The sequence below is a fragment of the Chinchilla lanigera genome, unplaced genomic scaffold (assembly GCF_000276665.1).
Source record: "Chinchilla lanigera isolate Chin_1 unplaced genomic scaffold, ChiLan1.0 scaffold00084, whole genome shotgun sequence".
NCBI lineage: Eukaryota > Metazoa > Chordata > Mammalia > Rodentia > Chinchillidae > Chinchilla > Chinchilla lanigera.
The window spans coordinates 1,264,925-1,284,958 of NW_004955485.1; the positions used below are offsets into that span (position 1 = coordinate 1,264,925).

Genomic DNA, 20,034 nt, shown 5'->3' on the forward strand with positions numbered 1-20,034 from the left:
AAAAAAAAAATGAATATCATGTACCTGCATTTGAAATGCCTTAAGGGGACCAAAAAGTAATTAGAAGTGTGAAGATACAAAAAGAGCAATTTTTTTAAAAAAAGCTATACTTACTGCTATGTTCTGAGAGTGGATACAAATAATGCTACAGAAACATTACCTTCAGAAAACCAAAGCCAATCCAACCCAACCCATTAATGAGCCAACCAGCAAACATTAACTCAGCTTTTAAGCAAAGAGTATAAAGACACATAAGGTTCAGGTCTGGGACTTGCCCTCAAATATTTTCTAATTTAATCATGGAAAGAACCAAAACATGTCCATGTGGAAAAGTTAACTACAGAATAGTAAAAACTGGTTTAAGACAGTTGTCAAAGGAAAGACAGATTATAACATAACCTCATAGTTTCTGAGGATTGTTGATAAAAAGAATTTTGTATTAAAGTAGTAAAGGAAGATTTTTTAAAAAAAAAGAATAAAAAAAAGAAGAACGGCAAAATGCCAACAACATAGACAAAAACAAAACAAAGCCAAAACAATAAGAATGATATAGGGTTTCAGAACAAAATGATAGGAATTAACAGGAGTTGTTGTATTACGTATTTTTATCTTCAACGAAGTTGGTCAGATTACCAGATGTAAGAATGCAAGATTGATCTGACCATTAAAGAGAATAAAAAATAAAAACAAAAAAATTATAAATGATAGTTTCACCAAACAAGATGAAAGGAATTCAACAATAATTGTTATGTTGCATATTGTCTTCAGATTAGCTGTTCAGATTACCAGATAGAAGCATGCAAAATTAGTCAAAAAAAAAGCATTAACTGTTCATAAAGGAAGATTTTAGTGAAGAGGTTAAGATCTGAATTTCCTCACATACAAAATGAGGTTTGATCAGACGACTTCTACGTTCCTTTCTTGATCTTATACTTGCTCTTACACTCTTACTAAATTATACTTTAGCAACTTGACATTACCTATCATTTGAATAGAGTTTTCTTTCTATTTATCCTATGAAAACAACAGAGTTTTTAAAAAGTTGCCAGCCCAAAATAAGAAGTAATGACAAACGTATTTTAATTATAAATACCTAAAGATGTTTATTATAGCTCATAAGAGGGTCTAATAGCCTACTGTTCACTGTGGTTGTCTCAACAAGATAATACACTGAAAAAGGAAAATTTAAGTTTGAGGCTTTTTTCTTTACACTAGTTTCATGATTTGGTTCCCAAAGTTCGAAACAGTCTTTTAAATGGAAATGTTTCATACCCAAAATGTGTTTGAAATAACTTATTCTTGTTTCTCTATGCACAGGAAGTTAGTAGAGTAAGCCTTAAAAAGTTCATCCTTATTATTAAAGCACTTTTTTTCTTTGTTCTTACGGTCATAACTTTTACATCCAACAGTTAATAATGGTCCAATGTATTCTGAAGCCCAAGCAAAGCTTTTTTTTTTTAGAGTAATACTCAAAACAATGCAAATATTGGCCTAGTTATGACACTGTTGTTCTAAAACATTAATAGCCTATTGTTCACTGTGGTTGTCTCAACAAGATAATACACTGAAAATCAGCATTTCCTGATTGGAAGCGAGTTCTCACTCAGTGTCACAGGACTAGCCAAATGGTGGGTTAATGCTTAATAGGCCAGAGTAACAAGAGGATTCCCTGCTTTCTCTTTCTCCATCCCACCACCATAGCAGCTGTTTCAGGAAAAACAATTATCTGTTTGCCTGATTTTGCTATCATAGGACTGTTTTCCTAAAATGGCTTCAAAAGTTTTAGACAAATTTTGTCCAATATCCTGTACATAGTAGCATTCTGTACATTCGTAACTACAGAGAATTTCCTTAGTGAATGCCACAATGGTTGGGGTAATTTGACAAAGATGTTATGGGGTGTGTCATAAGATCACAAGTTCAAGCCTAGTTTGGGCAACTTAGTAGTTTAGTGAGACTCTGTCTCAAAAACTAAAAAAAATTTTTAAAAAAGGGGGTGGAGTACTGAGGATACACTTACTGTGAAGGCCCAATTATCTTGTTGAGACAACCCTAGTACCACCAAATTAATAAACACATACATACATAATACATACATGCTTTAAAAATAAGCCCTAGCGTGACCATGTTCATAGTTTCATACAAGCAATTGTTCAACAGGCATCATATAAAGTACAATAATTACAACAGGCTTTTATATCTCACATATGTGTTTAGTAGGCTAAAATTTGAGGTTCTGCAATTAATCTGCATACCACAATATGTTTAGTTCATTTATAATTTGATTACTAAGAATTATTACTACCAGATATACCTACAGAAGAGTATGCCTCCACAGTAAATATGCTATCCTCACAAGACAGTATTAAGCACTGTAAATACACTGCTTTCGTTCATTTTCACAGATTCAAATTTAACAAATTTTCTTTGTTAACATTCTACTTAAAAATGGATATGAGAAAACTCAAACAGTAGAAGAAAAAGGAATAGTTGTCATTTTGGGATATCAGCAAGATGGTCTCAGTCCCATAGGTATTTTCATCATTGAATGCAGTGGTTGGCTTCAAGAAGAACTGCAGTACATTTTGCTAAATGGAACCATATGTAAAACAACTTATATGAAATTAAAATGGAATACCACTCATACTATTACCTTTAGAAAAGTATACTTCTTTAAGGTATATCCAAAATTTTGCCAAGAAGCCAGGACAACCAGTACACAAACATATATAGTCTCCTCTACCTCCAAGCCAAGAAAATGTCTTTATCATCCAGTTATAACTTCAGAAATCAAACTATGAAGCTTTTACTCCATTTTGGTTTTATAACAGCTGTCATTTGGCTGATTTCTGAGAGTTAAAATTGAGAAAAAAAAATAACCTAATTTCCTACATATGATGCAGCAAAAATTCCTGCTTTTGTTACTTTATAACTTTGCAACTCTGCTGGCAAGACAGCAGAGTACAGTTTAATTCTGAAGCTGTCTCCTCAGTACACAATCAGAAAACTTTAGCCATGTCAAGCAATGTCAGTGGAACAAAGAGATACATTACAGTCTAGAATGTGAAAACAATTTCATAAAAAAAAGGCTAAGGTCAAATTTCAAAGCCCTTAGACTAGCAGCTCTGAATGGCTGAACATATTGACAATTGTAAGGATCCATTTTAAACATAAACATTACCCTTCTTCAAAAACCTCAAGTACTTACTCAAGTCTGATTAAAAAAGAAAAAAGGACTTGCTTTTACTTTTGGAATGAACTTTGTAATTTAATTTTCATTAGTATGTGCCTGGAGTACATACTGTTCTCATTCCTCATGTGGAGCTGGTGCACGTACTTAGCTCAGTTCCTTTCTCTTCCCTTCCCTACCTTCCTCCTTCCCCTCCCTCCATCTCTTGATGCTCTTTCCACTTGAGGAAGATCTATCTCCCTACTTCGTATACCTATGATTTGTTTTGCTCTTTATTTATAATTTGGGTTTCTCATATTAGAGAAACCATGAAATATTTAAGTTTGTGTGTCTGATTTACTTCACTTAACATAATGGTCTCCAGGTGCACTCACGTTTCTACAAATGACCTGAAGTTTATCTTCCATATGGCTGAATAGTACTCTTTTTCTTCGTAAATACTACATTTTCTTTATCCATTCATCTGTTAATGGACACACAGGTGCTTCCAAGATTTAGCTAGGAGTCTTTTTTGTAATCCGAGATCATAATCTTTTAAGATTAGGATTTTTAAGATTATGATACACAGTACTGTATTATCTATTACTATTCTCTATTTTATGAAACTATTTTTCATATAAAAGTGATTTTATATTTTACTAATATCTATATATTACATTAAAATAAAGATTTAGCTGTTATGAATTGTGCTGCAATAAACATGGGTATACTCCTGAAATTGATTTTTTTAAAGGAAAGGGCAGCCTTTATTAAAAAATACAGAATAATAATCAACTTCTTCTTTTTTACATTCTTAAACTTCCAAATACCTTAGGCCAGATGGCAAGTCAAATACATTACAGACCACACAATATATACAAATGATGTTCTTGATTTTAAAAAATTTCATATAACTTGGGTTATATAGGTTCAGTCAATATTCCAACAAAAATACTATGTAAAAATTACATTGTAAAGAACAATAAAACTCATGTATCCTAAGCTCTCATATTAACAGACTTTTAAAACTGAGGATCAAGGGGGAGAGATGACCTGTCCACTACCTCATAATCTCACTCTCAAATTACCTGACTTTTCATCCAACATTCTCTCAGTTTTTGTGCTGAGAAATTTTGTGCTGAGATATTCCAAGGCCATGAGTGGTGGGCAGAGTGGGGTCTCCCCTTGATGTCCTGATCAAAGAGAAGAGGGGTGAGGGTTTCCCCATTTCCACATGACACTGTCATCCCTTCACTCCAGCCTCTAGGTTCCATCCAAAATGGAGGCAGAGAAAAGATGACAGTGAAAATGTACCAGATAGAAGGGGTATGGGAATCAACTTGAAAATAATCCAGAAATCCACCACTCTTAGTGATGATAAACTTACAGTGCATAGCATACATTAAAGAGCTATACTGAATTATAATTCTCTTTAAAAGAATGCGCTAAATACATAACGGTATGTACTGTTTACTTTTCTGTGGATTTTTAAAAAGGTATTCAAGTACACGTGTGCATGCACACATACATATGCATCCACATGCATACACAATGAGTGAATTTAAAGAAAACTTCTGGAAAAATAGTGAAGAATTGACGATGTTAGGATGGAAAAGAGTTTGTTATGTATCTTTTTGTACTGTTTGACCTTTTTACCATAGGGTTTTTAGGTTAGGAAATGAATACTCTCTAAAAAAGCACAATAAAGTAGAGAAGGGAATTTCCGTAGAGGACTGGGAAAGGGCTCTCTGGTGAGGAAGATAAAGAAGAGGTTTACTTTTGGCAACATGAAACTCTAGTATATCTAACCTAGATGACACATTAATTTTTCAGAAAAGAATTAGATTCTGACTCTTTTCATGTCATGGAATATGTAGTCATTTTCATGAATAGGTTATGCACAAATACGAGAAAATACCTATAGCATACTGGGGTAAACAGGAATGGTCTTGGGAGCAGCTGTCTGAGGGCCTGATAAAAAATATTCACCCCATTTTTCTTTACATGATTTAACTATGACAAGAAAAACTAAGGTTATTATTAGAGATATTAGTTACTGACTTGCTATAGAAGTTTCAAATAAAAATCTGCTTACAAAATAATCTAATTTCAGTATTTTAACAGCAGGTTAGTAAGCAAGCTTCACTCTGCCTGCTATAAAAGTCTTAGCTATATTCTAGAGTTCAAAGGGACAGCAGCAGAGATCATCCAGCTCAGTGGTTTGAAACTACTATTTTTTACATGAAAGAGAACAGAGAACAGCAGATTGCTTTTTGTGTTTAAGGGAAATTTACTTCACAGATTAAGTGGCACATGTGTGTTTATACGTACGTCATGATGTAAATAAAATATACCGGAAAAAAGTTTGAAAGCCATTCAAACAAGATTACACATAGCAAATATAACCAAGTATAGATGATGTTTAAGGAAATGTCCACACTACACTGAGGACAAGGTTGGCCTAATTTCAATTTGAAAAACTCATGTTATTGCTGAGGTGATTTATAACTAGAACTGATACTCAGATATTAAAAAGTAAATGTCTAAAATTCCTGACAGACACAAATTATTTAAAGCTTTAGTTTTCATGTCATTTCATGTGAGAATGACATCCACACACATTTTTCTTAATTTTAGCACATTCCCTTTAAGGTTTCTGGAATAAGCATGTGTCTTTAAAACAAAAATAGGGTAGTCTATCCTTTGAAAAAGATCTTAGCTAACCCGAAATCCTAATTTTCCAGGTGAAAAAACTAATGTGCAACCAAGTAAAACAGTCTCCTGATTCGATGCTAGTGCTTTCTTCTGTGATATCAGGCTTTTATTTTTTCTCACCTCCTTATGAAGTCAGAGAACAGAGAAACACACTTGCAACCGCGCTATGAAGAGGAAGGCCAAAGAGAGATGTCAGGAAGTCTAAGACCAAAAAGAGTGACACAATATCACCCCTGCAATCATTACAGAAATCTCCCACTTTCAACATTCGACTTTGATTCCAACTCTGGCAGGCTGTTAAACTTGCTTGCACCAAATGGGTGTGTCTACCTCAGAAGAGTGCACGATGAACACAACTATAGGCAGACAACAGCCAACACAGACATCACAATGCCCAACCTCTCTTTCAACATGCTCACTTTGGTCAGTGCATAACTGAACACTTGACAGAACCCCAATACATGGGGGCAGGGGAGTCAGATAGATCCCACTGCAAAGAAAAGGGAAAAAAAAAAACCCTGCTGAACATGAACTTTACTGAACACAATAATTCTCCTATAGTGCAACTTACCATTCACGTCACAAACTCTAGAAAGAACAGAGAGAGTTACGAACTGCTGAGGCATGGAACAGAACTTTGGGCTGCAGCCGGCCCCAACTCTTCTGACAAATACCCAACAGCAACAGGACAAAGCATCATTATGACAGAAATAAAGGCTCTTTAGACACTGCCTTTTTTTAATTCAATGAACCCACTCTGACACACAAAGTTCATGCCACGATGTCTCGAAAAGCAGTATTGCCAGATTATGCTGTAAAGAACTCCAATAAATTCAGTACAAAACTCTTCCAATGTTTTTATATTAAAAGGAAGATTTGGGAGAGTACTAATGCTTTATTTAAATAGTCAATTGCATTCTCAAAAATTAAAAACAATAACAACTCAGTAAACTGTTTTTTAAAAAACAAAGCAGAGAAGTAACATAAAAGAAAAATAATTAGTTGAATGATAAAACCACAGGTTCCTCCCAAAGCATAGTGTATATTATTAGCAGCTGGAACAAAATTAATCATCAATCATATCTATGCTGTCCTCTAAACTGAGTTATCAGTATTACAGTAGACAATCCATTACTTACAAAAAAAAATAAAGCTGCTGTAGGTTTCTTAAGCTGGTTTTCATGTGGCAATTCTGATGCAATGCTGCTTGAAAAATGAACTTTGTTTTAAACAGCAAGATATCCACACTTGGTGTGGTTAGAGTAAGGGTGGAGCCCACTCTGGAGGAAGCAACACACCCAGGCAGATTTCAGTGAGAGCAAACTGCACATTAATATTGCTACAACATTTTTCAGGGCCCCAGAGTAAAAATTAATTGGTTAACCCTCCTCAAAGAAACAGGGGAAAAGTTCATGTTTGTAGATCAGCTTTCCTGCCTTGGAATGAACTACACAGACTCATTTATGTGTGTGTGTGTGTACACATGTGTGCAGAAAGAGATAAAATGCAAGCTAGATCACACAGCTCAACCGACAGAATGTTAGGTGGAAGTGTACTATTATAAAGGAAGTCCAACGATGCCAACTTCTAAGTTTAGTAACAGTAGTTTTTACATATCTCAAGGAGTCAGAAATATTGTTCATTCTAGATCATTACTTTGGCCTATTTTTAAGGGACTTGAACATAAACACAAATTAGCTACTTCCCTCACCAACATTCTACTTCTCCTAGCAAGAGAAACAACAAAAACATTTTACTATCAATTAGCAAAAGTTGCCTTCAAAAATAAAGGACATAATTGGTGGACTTGCTTTGGTACAACATTAAAATGTACATATAAAAGAGGAAAATTATTTTGATGAAAACTAATATGCATACTATAAAATTTTTTTACAATTATCCACTTTCAAATAATTTAAGACTATTAATTTTTTAAAATTTCCATGATTTTTTTCCAAATAAGATATATCATATACATATGAATACTATCTAAAATCTTTAAAAAATATTTTTAACTAATACTATTTTCTCTATAAGCATATTCTTTTTACTGAATTCCTGTAGTCATGAAGCACTGTTTTCTAAATAAAATATCCAAATATGTAAAAATATATAACTGTTTACACAGAAGTTAAAACAATGGAAAATACTTTTGCGAGAAGCACAGGTAAATGCTCTTTCGAATGATGCATACTGTTACTTTACCTTCATCAACTGCTACTTTTTAATACTAAAAGAATAAATTAGTCCAGAGCACTGGACATTTCACTGCTTTGAGAGAGAGCCTAGAACACATTCTTTAGGATCCAAGGAAAGAGGGTGCTGATTGATCTAGCCTTTCTTAGATTATGAGATCACTCTTGTATGATAAACTAACCATTTCAAAATGCTCCTCTCTCAGTCCAAGTGCCTGGGTTATTCTTCCAACCACGTACGTAATCATGAACCACCTGCTGCCATCTTTTGTTCTTCCTCATCTCACCCCCAAAATGAGAAACTCAAAGGGACCAGCTGGATACTTATTAGAAGAATCTCATCTTGAAACTTTTTGGTTTTGCACTGCTGGAAATGTCTGTTTTCAAGTCAAACTTCACTTTCACAGCTGCAAAGGAAATGACAAGAAAAGAAAAACACAGCCAATATATATCAGCAATTAATTCCATCCACAACTGCCCAGCTGTTTATGCATGGAAGAATCAGTCTGTTTCCTTTTGGGGCTTTCACCACTGAAAATTGATACTGCACATTCAGAGACACAAGCTGTTTGTAACATGTCAGGAATGTGCACAAGATCACAGAGTTGAAGAGACAAAATGAAATCCAGATCCAGCTTTCTTAGGACTTGCCAGTACTATTTCATAGCTTAAACAACTCATAAAAATACCCTAATCACACAAAGAGAGAAATATATGAAAAAAAAAATTCTCCCTTCTGAATATCAGCCTTCCAACACAGAGGAAAACCTGCCAATGACATCAGATTTAGTATCACAAAGAGATACACTGATGTATTGGCATAGACAAGGTGTGACATTTTTAGGGATCCACATGCCCTCAATATGTTAAATCTAGCCAATACTTTTTTAACTATGCAGCTGTTTGCCCAACGTGCAGTTAGTCCCTTTAAAAAAATCTTACAAATGTGAGAGCTGTTGGGAACCAATGCTGTCACCACAGTCATGCAGCAAAGCAAGTTTTTCTTGGTTAGTCCAGACATTATCTGGTACACATATACACCTGCCAGTTTCAGGGATTTATGTATATTTACTGATCCAATCTTGTAGGGTAACTTTTGAGCAATCAAATTTCTCCTCTCCTCTGGTCAGTTTTGTGGATTTTAAATAAAAATATTCTCTACTAAGTGCCAGAGGCTTAACAATGAAAATATAGAAAGAGGGGCTGGGGATTTAGCTCAGCGGCACAGCGCCTGTCTGGCAAGCACAAGGTCGTGAGTTCAATTCCTGGTACAGGGAAAGAAAACAAAACCAAAGAAAAAAAGAAAATATAGAAAGAACCATACGTCAAGAAATAGCCTACTTCCCTCTCTCCCTGCTTTCCAACTCCACTTTTATCTCAAATATTTGTTTTATTTAAATCTTGTAAAATGCCACTTGCTATGTTGCTATTTTCAGTATATAAATGACTTGCATTTTAGGTACATAAAATAACTTGTGATTAATTACTGCTAGGGAAGTTAAGGAAAAGACATTTTTAGAGCAAAATAATACAAAACATATTTCAGCTTTCTTACTGTTTGGTTTTATTTTTTGAGACAGGATCTTGCTATGTAGTTGAGGCTGGCCTTGAGCTCACTATGTAGTCCAGGTTGGCCTCAAACTTGAAAGGACCCTCCTGCCTCAGCCTCCTGAGGGCTGAGATTACAGGGATGCAGCACCAGGTCTGGCCCTCCCCTTCTCTCTTTGCCCACCAATCAGTGTTAGCTGCACAAGAGTTCATATATTTCTTTTTTTTTTTGGTTTTTCTCCGGTACCGGGAACCGAACTCACGACCTTGCGCTTGCCAGGCAGGCGCTTTTTGCCGCTGAGCTAAATCCCCAGCCCCAAGAGTTCATATATTTCTAAGCCTGTACATTCTCAAACAACACAGATAGGACATTTATTCTGGGCATGCTATGGATTAACCAATGAGGAGAAGATTAGGTGTCTATTCCAAATACAGTACAAGCTTCAGAGAGACATTCCATAAGCTGAATGAAGATGCTCACAGGTGCCAGAACTCAAATTAGCATAAATGAGAAGTTGTCTCCATTTAAAGTTCTATGAAATGCATGAAATTAAAATTTGTTAAAGAAATACACCTTACTGTATAACTATCTTATGTATACATATATTTTCTTCTCCCTTCCTTCTTTTCTTCATTCACCCATCCCAGTTGTTCATTCTGTTTGAGCTATTTCTTTTCCTTTCACCATATCTATTGTAGATTTTGGGTCATCTGAGCAACTACTTTGAAGATAACAATACACAATATATTAACCACTGTTAATCTCCTATTATTTTGTTTTGAAATTCTGGATTATTGTTTTGATCTTTCTCTATGAAATTAAAAAAAAGAAATATACCTTACACGTGTAGGAGACTGAAAACACAAAGCCAAAAAGAAAGGGCTTTTTTTTTCCTCCACCAAACATTATCTGGTCAAGGATATACAGGGGAAGTTTAATCTTTGGCTGATGGTGACATTAACCTCTAGTAATATGGTATAACTATTAGAGACTAAAACAGACACAAGGATGAGCTTTGCTTGGCAAGCTTTAGCTCTGTGGGACATTTAGTCCAGCTTGAAATATCTCAGGGAAAGAACTTCTCCTCCTAAAATATTGGCTAAGAAAAGGAGAGGTCTGTCTGACCTGTGTAAATCAGATTACTTCAACTCAGCTTACAGCCTGGAGCGGCATTAACAAAGACCATTCAGGGAGCTATGATCAAAATACATTATGAACACAGAACCCCCTAAAAACATGTGAAACTAGGGGAGAAAGAGGGCAACTCCGAAAGTTCCCTTGTGCCTCTTCTCAGATGATTTCTACTACTTTCTAAAAGATAATCACCTCTAAGTAATTATTCCATTGCAAACTGTACAAGAGAACATTCTTCATTGTATCATATAACCTGTACTTGGTCACAGTATCAACTGGCAGACATAACCAAATAGATGGGAGAAGCCTACGAAGACATCATAAAACTAATAGGAAGTGTAGACTCACCTACTTCAATTATTCAACTTCTTAGGTGAGGGAAATGAAATTTAGAAAGTTTCAGCTGCTTGTCTCAGTCACCCAACCAGTCATTTATTAGTAGCCCTCAGCTTTATTTTAGGATGAAAGGAGTAGAAGCTGGCAATATGCTGGTTTAAGGGAAGAGCTCTCCTACAGGGTGTGCATCTTAAGTGTTCTGGTATTTTTGAATTCCTCTGAGACTCAGTTTTCTCAGCTGAAAAACAAGAAATCAACTTATGAATATATATGGATTAAAAGAGAATGTTTGTAAAGTGTTGGCATGTAGCAGGTGATCAAAAGAAAGAAACACAGAAAGTGGAGAGAAAATAGTCTGAGGTACTTCTCAAGAATGGCATAATTACATACTGCTTTCTAAGCTTTGTGCTTCCCCCATGTTTAGTTTTCATTTTGTTTACACAAAGAAAATCACAACACATAAAGCAGAGCTTTTCACTAAGGCAACAGTAGCTACATCTGTAAAGAAAAAGCCTACTGTTTTCTCTCTGCCTTTTTACTAGTTCAGAGCTACAGTGGTACAGAGACGAAAAAGTTGACTTGTGATCATATAATAATTACTTATAACTGATACACCTTTACCCGTTTTTATATGAAAAGCTCCTTTGCTTGGTATGCTCTTCTTCATGACCTAGTTGACTTCTGACCTATTTTCTTGATCTAGTCAGGAACAAATTTAAAATTTCTTCAGCTTTGTTTTCATAATGTTTTGTCTACATAACTGCATTTCTCTCTGCCTTTTTACTAGTTCAGAGCTAGAGTGGTACAGAGATGAAAAAGTCGACTTGTGATCATATAGTAATGACTTATTACAGAATTCCTTATATTAACTAGCTGCTTCCATGTGTTCCTCAAGTTAATTGAGACAACTCTGGAACCCAGTGACTAGCACAGGCTAGTCCACTGAAACTCCCTGCAGAATGGATATGCCTGGGCAATGGGAATTTAGTTGATCAAAGCAGCAAAAAAAGAAAAACTATGGCTAAACTGTCACCAAAGAGGAAGGCAAAGTGCCAAAAATACAAGGGGCAAGCAGCTCATCACAGGGCATAGGGGCAGGCTTGAAAGTTTAAAGAGATTAACCCTTCAGTGCTTAGTATTCGGTTTTGGAATGCCAATAACAGTAGACCATCATAACATTTTTTCTCTTAAAATTCTTTTTCTTGAATTTTTAAGTAAAATATATGAATTTCATGTAAAAATTTAGAAATTACAGTCTTCAGCATAAATGGATTGAAAGCCAACTGTGAGCCAGGTGTGGTGGTGCATGCTTATAATCACAGCACTCTAGAATGCTGAGGCGGGAGGATCACAAATTCAAGACCAGGCCAGGGAACTCTGCAACTTAGTGAAACCCCGCCTCAAAATTTAAAAAGGGATGACTCCATAGCTCAATGTTAAGACCCAGAGTTCAATACCTAGCCAAAAAAAAAAGTAATAATAAAAAAAAGCTAACTATGCTAACCTGTGTAGAGAACTGACCATGGCTAGGCAACTGAAGTACCACTCGGATGATTACTTACATACTTTTCCTATGTAGTCCTCTCATCCCTACAGATGGCAAGACTAAAATTCAAAGAGGGTAAGCAAATAAAGTCACACTACCAGTGGCAATGAAGACAAGACATGCAGAAGTGAGTTTTTCATCACAGGTGATTTTTGTAATATGCCAACTTTATATACAGTGTGGAGGCTATGGATTAAAGAAAACCCAGACAGCTGTGGGGACAACCAAACAATACAAGAGACTCAGGTGAGGGAGCAAACTCAAAAGGGACAAAAAGGGCCTGGACAAAAAGTAAACTGAAGGAAGGCAATAGGTACCATAAGCTCATGTAGGAGTTAGCTTCATAAACAGGACAGTCTGCCATCCTAGAGTTGCGCAGCCTAAGTCAGAGATACTCCTAGAACTATACAGGGGCTTACTGCCTCTGCTCCCCAAATTAACTGTTCTCAGAAGGGTGACACAACATGGATAATGCCTTGTTAAAAGTGGTGGCCATGTTTTCATGCTTCATAACATAACAAGAGCTTCTTCAGGTTAATGAAATGCAATTCTTCTCTGCAGGCATCTCTAGTTATATTCTGTAACTTCCCACTTGAAGAACTCCCTTATTTTGTCTCTTCCAAAAACGGATTTGTGAAGGGAACCCTTCCCTATGCTTCTACCTGAAGTTGAAAGTCAAAAGCCCCACAACCCTCTGGTTACCTCCAACACAGCACTCCTTAAATTAATGACCTTGTGTGCTCAATGATACACTTGACACACAGGCAGTGAGCAACCTGAGGGCAGGGTCCTGAGGGACCTAGCACTGGGCCCATCAGAGGAGGAGTTCAAAAAAATATGTATGATAAATGAATGCTGTCCTTTGCCAATCTAATGTTCGGTCATTGGTTATTTGTCAAAAGAGTCAACTCAGGATTTAAAGGGAAACAATTATAGAAAAGAATAGGCTGGAGATAAGTGAAATGTAGTCAATGTCTGAAATAGTTTTTTTTTTTTTTTTCTGGATAAAAAATATGCATAATAAAACACTCCCGGCCTAGTAGTTCCCCGGAAGGAGGGCTTCCAGCGCACAGGGAGTCACGGGTGGGGAGTGCTGGTCCTCCGGCTGGCTAGCTTCCTACCTCATAGCTCCCGGAGGGAGGGCCCCCAGCACATGGGGAGCCATGCGGTGGTGAGCACTGTTGCGCGCCGGCCCTTAGGCCGGCCGCTGCCGCTCAATTGAGATCTATCATGACACACAGAAACACTGACACAATTGGCCCACCATGCACCGACTGCAGTTGCCCACCCACGGATGTGTGTGAATCATTCAAACTTTGAACAACCCCTGGGAATACATGCCATACAACGGGCCACTCTTGCTCCTGCCATTGAGAACCAGAAAGGTCCAGAGCCAGCGGAGGAGCAGCTGCTGAACAAGGACTCAGAGAACTTGAGAATGCAGACTAAGCCCACAGAGTCAGAGGTCCAGTGGACTGGGGTCACGAGAGCCGCTCAGAAGCTGTAAACCAGGAGGACCTTGCACAATACCTGCAGAGACTCATTGGAAGCCATTCTTCCCCTGACAGTACAGGCTGTGGTGGAGCTCTGGAGAAGTCTGCAGCAGGATTCCTGCTGCCTGTGCTGACAGTTGGGGAGAGGACACTACCTGGTTGTGGGGTCCCAATGCGATGGGAGGCTGGAGAGAAAACGCTACAAAAAATGGCTTTCGCCCCAGACGGCTCACTTGATTTTTGACAACCCTTAGGCTGTAACTACTTGTTAGATCCTTCTTGTGTATCTCTGTCTTCCTGAGAAACCACTTTGAAGATACCACCATGTATTACAGCAGTCATGGATATTTTCCTACTAATCTACCCATAACTCTCTAATGTTTGTATTGTTCCTATCCTATTTCATAAATGGATCCATGTTTATTATTATGTGTTTCCTACAACAACCATTGAGAATTATTGAATGATTATTCAGTAGGTCACTCAAGTATAGTTCTATTTATATTCTTTCAAAGCCACTTTGAAGGTACCTAAGTATAGTACAACAACTATTGATAATCTCCTACCTCTTTTGTCTGTAACTCACTATCATTTGTCTATTTGCTTTCCTGAGAAACTATCTTATAGATAACAATATGTAAAACAATAACCATTGATAATTTCCTACCACTTTGTCTGTAATTTGGTAAGCCCCTCCTATTATTATGTTATCCTTCTTTTACTCTTTAAAATAAAAAAAAAAATGCATAATGTAAGTTATAATAACTGACAAGCTTATTTAGGTAAAAGTTGACATTTAGTAATCATTAACTGTAAAGATTAGGCATGATCCTCATCTAAAACAAAAATTAACCAACTGGTGGGACTATATTGTTTTCAAGGTTGTCAGATGTGAGGTTTTCAAAAACAAAATATGGCTTTGACTATTCCATAGCATAGTACTTCCGAAAACAATGCACTTTATTAACCACTTTTTAGATGAAGAAAAGACTACATAAAAAAGGCTAACACAAAATAAAAAGTGGAAAGTAAATATGTATGTCCTATTTAAAAAACAAAAACAAAAACAAAAAAAATCCAAGGCACAGGGGCTAGAATTATAGCTCTGAAATAGGGCACCTGCCTAAGATGCGCAGGCCCTAAACTTACTCCTCTGCAACACAAACAAAACACAACCTACAATCAAGGATAATTTTGACTTTGAAAGTCAAAAACAGTAAGACAAAAAAAAAGAGTAAAAATAAAATTAATATAGTCACAACATATAAAACATTCATGAGACATTCATTTTCTTGTTTTTACTTTTTAAATCTTTACTGAGGTATAACTTTTGTTTTTAATCTGGTAATAATACTTAATATGGGATTTACCTGCTTCAATTTTAACTGCACAATACATACACATTACTGTTGGTTATAAGATGTTGTTCAGTAATTCACTAGAGATTATTCATCATGCTTGACTCAAACTCCCCATCCCTGCAATTCCACCTAAGAATATGCAACTATGTAGGCATTTTAAAATTTTATCTATTTTGGGGGAGGGGTACCAAGAATCAAACTCAGGATGCTTGCCAGGCAGGCACTGTGCCACTGAGCTAAATCCCTGGCCCCTAAATTTATCTTATTTTTTGAGATAAGGGCACACTGTCTCAAAAGTTCAGGGTGGGTCTGAACTCATTACATGGCCCAGGCTGGCCTCAAACTTGCAGCCATCTTCCTGCCTCAGCCTCCTGAGAGCTGGGATTATAGGCATGTGCTACCACACCCGGCCTGTAGGATTTTTTTAAAAATGCTGCCTTTTCTGAGACAAAATTTCTTTAGTTAGAAATATGTGTTTTGTACTTCAAATACTTTGGCTGGTAAAAACCATACCAATTTTTTTTTCAATCTTGGACAATTCAAGTATTATTTATAAATGATGTTGTCCTTCAGAAACAAATTTAAGTAGTTAGCTTCAAACAGTTTTACAAAAAGAGTAGGTGGTCAACCTGAGAAATCACATGACTTGTAGGCCTATCTTAGCTGCTTCTGTAGGCCTATCTTAGCTTTGACACTTGTGCTGCGTACCCATGACAAGAATAGCACTCCATCCTCTAAAACTACTGTTATAAAGTTCACCAATACTACCATAAACCTTTTCCAAGACAAGGCAAGAGAGCAGTTAGACTCATTCCTTCTATCTCTGACCTCATTCCTCAACCTTGTGTGGTTCTGCTTGCCTTCAAAGTATCTTGATATCCTTTTCCATTCCATGGTTGGTAGATTTACCATATACTATGCAAACTGGTAACATGACAGGTTTAAACAAAAAAATAAAATTGATTTTTGTAAATATTTCTTTTTGCATTGTATACACACTGGTTTATGGCATCATATAGTCTGCCCTCAAGTATTACAAAAGATGTATAGTGTCAACTTGTTTTACGATACATTTAGGCTGAACTGATCATATAATCTTTGCTTTGATTTTTAAAATTTATATTTAAATTCTAAGTTGGTAAATCAATTCATCAATAATTTGTTTTTCACTTTCTGCTTAAATTCATTTATTCTACTAATAAGAATCTATAGCACCTGGTATGTGTTACAACTAAGCAGATAGTATACGGAGAACTCACCGCAAGAAAGGAATGAAACACTGTTCCTGACTCTAAAATACCAGCCATTTAGTGGCTTGGGAGAGAAAAGGAGGAGAGACAGCTTCTAAAACAGTTGTACAGTGTGTTATTGGGTTATAATAGATGTATATAGACTCAGAGAAAAGAGCCAATTTGAAAGTCTAGGGAAAGTACTTGAAGTTTGGTCTAAAAAAGATATGATGGTATGGGAAAAATATGTAAGTACAGTATATTTCTTAATAAACTTGTATTTTAACATAAGGCTTTACTTTTTTAAATAAAAAGTATCAGAATTATAATTAACAAAAAAAATCAAAATTGTCACTGGTTAACAGCTTATAGTGGTCTGTGTAATTTAAGCTTTGGGAAGCCTACAATCTATTAGCAAACCACACAATTCTGTATCATGTGCTTCTACTTTCACTCTCATCTTTTGACTTGTGTGCTAAGACAAGAAACTCAAAATTCATTTATATTCTTTCTGGGAACAATGCTTATGCTTATTGCACTAACAAATGCCTTAGAAATAATTAAGACTAGTTATCTTGAAAGCCAGTCAAACTGTAGTCTGCCACAACATGATAGAAAGAGGCTTAAGAATGTTCTAGGTTAATTCCAAGGTCAGTAAACAAAGATATAGTCAATGTAGCACAAATCGATCCTATTCTGGGCTCAGGCCCTTAAAAGTATCAAGTATAAGCATGTTTAGATTTAATGGGAGGGGCATGCAGAAGAAACAAAGAAAACATAACTGATCATAAGCATTATTTAATAAGGCACCTAAAATGCTGGAGTTCATTGGCTGGATGTTGATATGTATAACAAAAGTCACTTTTGTGGATCAGAAAAATGGGCTAACATGGGGCTTGGAATGTAGCTCAGTGGCAGAGCACTTGCCTAGCATGTGTGATGCTCTGAGTTGGATCCCTGGCACTGAAAAAAAAAAAAGGCAAAAATGATAAAATCTATACTTAAAGGTAAAAAGAATGACATGTTAGGGTGCTGAGAATCAATTATTTTAATCGGTTACTACTGATATGAAAATTTCAAAAGGTTAATGCTTAAGAGGTGTTTCCATATAGAAATACATGGAAATCTCCTGTTTTTATGAATTTGAAAAATATGAAGAAAATAGTTTACAGCATTTAAGTAAATTCCTCAGAATGTTTAGAGAAGAATAGGGGGAGGTTCAAAAGAATTATTCCTGAGACTGAGAAGCGAGGTAATGAGAGCAGCACAAAAAGCTGCAAGAAAGGTGCAATGGGTAAAGGGGAGAAGTAAAGCGGGTAAAGAGATGTAAGGAGGCAAGGGTGGCATGAGATGAGATCAAGTAACTGTGGCCAGGTCACACCCACAGGGAGCTATATGGTTTAATTCAAGGGGGTGGAACCTTGCGCAAGCGAACAATTTTGGATTTAACTGAAAGGCTGCACAATCCTACAAATGCGGGAAAGAATACAGAAAAAGTTAGGATGAGATGTCTAGCTCTCACTCTAAAAAATATTAATCAGAAAAAGAAATGACTAAATCATAGAAATATGATAAATGGAGTTAGAGCAAAAATAGTTTGGCATTTATAGTATTTTACAGGGGCTGGGGATCTAGCTCAGCGGCAAAAGCGCCTGCCTGGCAAGCGCAAGGTCGTGAGTTCGGTTCCCGGTACCGGAGAAAAACCAAAAAAAAAAAAAATTTTTTTAATTTTAAAAATTAAAAAAATTTTAAAAATAAAATAAAAAATATAGTATTTTACAAAGGCCATACGTGCACCTTATATATGAAAATGAGGACATGAACTCTGAGAAAGAGCAACATAAATTCCATGTAAGCTCAGAGGATTATTTATTACTGCCATGATAAAGCTTTGTTATCCTGTGCACCATCCTCCAAACAAGACCCCTGTAAAATATACTGACAAGAATTCTGGGGTATGTGGATCAGTGTAAAGCTTTTTTCCCCTCCAACCTTACATTTGGGAGCTTACAGAAACAATTCTCAATGGATGAGTTTTTAAAACTTATTCAAAAATAAGGAGAACTGGACTCCTGTAGGCTATTTCCTAGTTGTCAAGTCATCAATCTGAAATAGCTCTCAGTCCCTTTAAACTGACTCCTACTGTTCCAATATAACAAGTAATAAGATGCTTTAAAATAAGAGGGAAGAGAGAAGGAAGAATGAAGGCCCAATTAGTACTGCACTTTCAGAGTTTCTTTTTAAGTGGCAGAGTACCTATTTATCATGTCCAGGGCCTCTGAGTTTGATCTCCAGCACCAAAAACCAAAACCAAATGAAAACCAAAACAACAAAACTGTTTTTAGCAGAACAGCATAGGGGAAAAAACGCTTTACACTGACCCACACACCCCGAAATCCCCCACTAACTGGAAACAATAAGATAAACACACACTTCCTACCACATTTTTCAATAACGTGCCCAGGGGCTACAAACAGGTTTTTGGAAAAGCCTTCTGCCAGAGGCAAATTTTCCAATTTTAATAGTTTAACAGTTATTATCTCGCTACATCTACAGAAATGAAATTGAAAAAAAGTGAGTTATTTCAAGCTTATGGTAAGTGACTTACCACAACAAATTTATTCATTCTAAACCTTAATTAATATCCTCTTACAAGGAGTTAGAAAAAGGACACCTTGCATTCAAGTGTCTGCTTTTGCTGTAACACAGAAGTCAGGATGTCAACATCCCTACTCTTTTTTTTTTGTAACAGAACAGAGTACTCAGCTGTTGCTGCAACATTTGGTTCACTGGTTTAAAAAACCAAAAACCGCAGCTAGGGCTCAAAAGAGTAGTCTCTCTCAATATACAGTCATTTTATAGTCATTTTATAGATATCACCATTAGTAAGAATACTCCAGGACATACTCTTATTTCAGGAATTTCCAAAAATTCTAGACTTAATTATATCTCAAACCAATATAAGTGATTAAAACTTTAAAAAATTTCTGAATCATAGTCACAGTCAATACTTAGAAACTATCTTCTTCAAGCAACAAGCTGGGAGGACAGACAGAAAGGGGTTTTTTTCTATTAAGGCAAAGAGTTGTTATAATGACTACCATACAAAGCCACGATCTTGAAAGGTTGTACCCTCAGTAAAAGTAGACAAAAACATAACCTTTTCCACTAACAGGCGAAAAAAGCCCTATCTATTTTTCTTTCCAGAATGTTGACTAAAAAAAAAGTCTCCCCTGAGAATCTGTACCAACAGACTTAATTTCACAAGCATTTGGACTTTGAATTTACAACCAGATGGCCAAGAGAG

At 36.1% G+C, this 20,034-nt stretch overlaps 2 protein-coding genes across 3 annotated transcripts in view; both read right to left on the reverse strand.

Annotated features, from left to right (window-relative positions):
• The window catches only part of Add3 (adducin 3 (gamma)), a 56,841-nt gene extending 48,490 nt beyond the window's left edge, over window positions 1-8,351 (reverse strand). Inside the window, exon 1 of one of the 2 annotated variants that reach the window (XM_013504104.1) lies at window positions 8,262-8,351. The gene's annotated coding sequence lies outside the window, so the exon portion shown is untranslated. Of the gene's footprint in view, window positions 1-7,023; window positions 7,120-8,261 lie in introns of those variants that run through there. The other variant, XM_005403759.2, reaches the window with a different exon arrangement.
• A 36-nt stretch (window positions 8,352-8,387) lies between these two features.
• LOC106146585 (RNA demethylase ALKBH5-like) overlaps window positions 8,388-20,034 on the reverse strand; it is a gene marked incomplete at its 5' end in the record, with an annotated part of 79,850 nt that continues 68,203 nt past the window's right edge. The window contains 1 exon segment of the mRNA XM_013504105.1: window positions 8,388-8,486. Within this exon segment, the coding sequence (XP_013359559.1) occupies window positions 8,407-8,486 (80 nt within the window).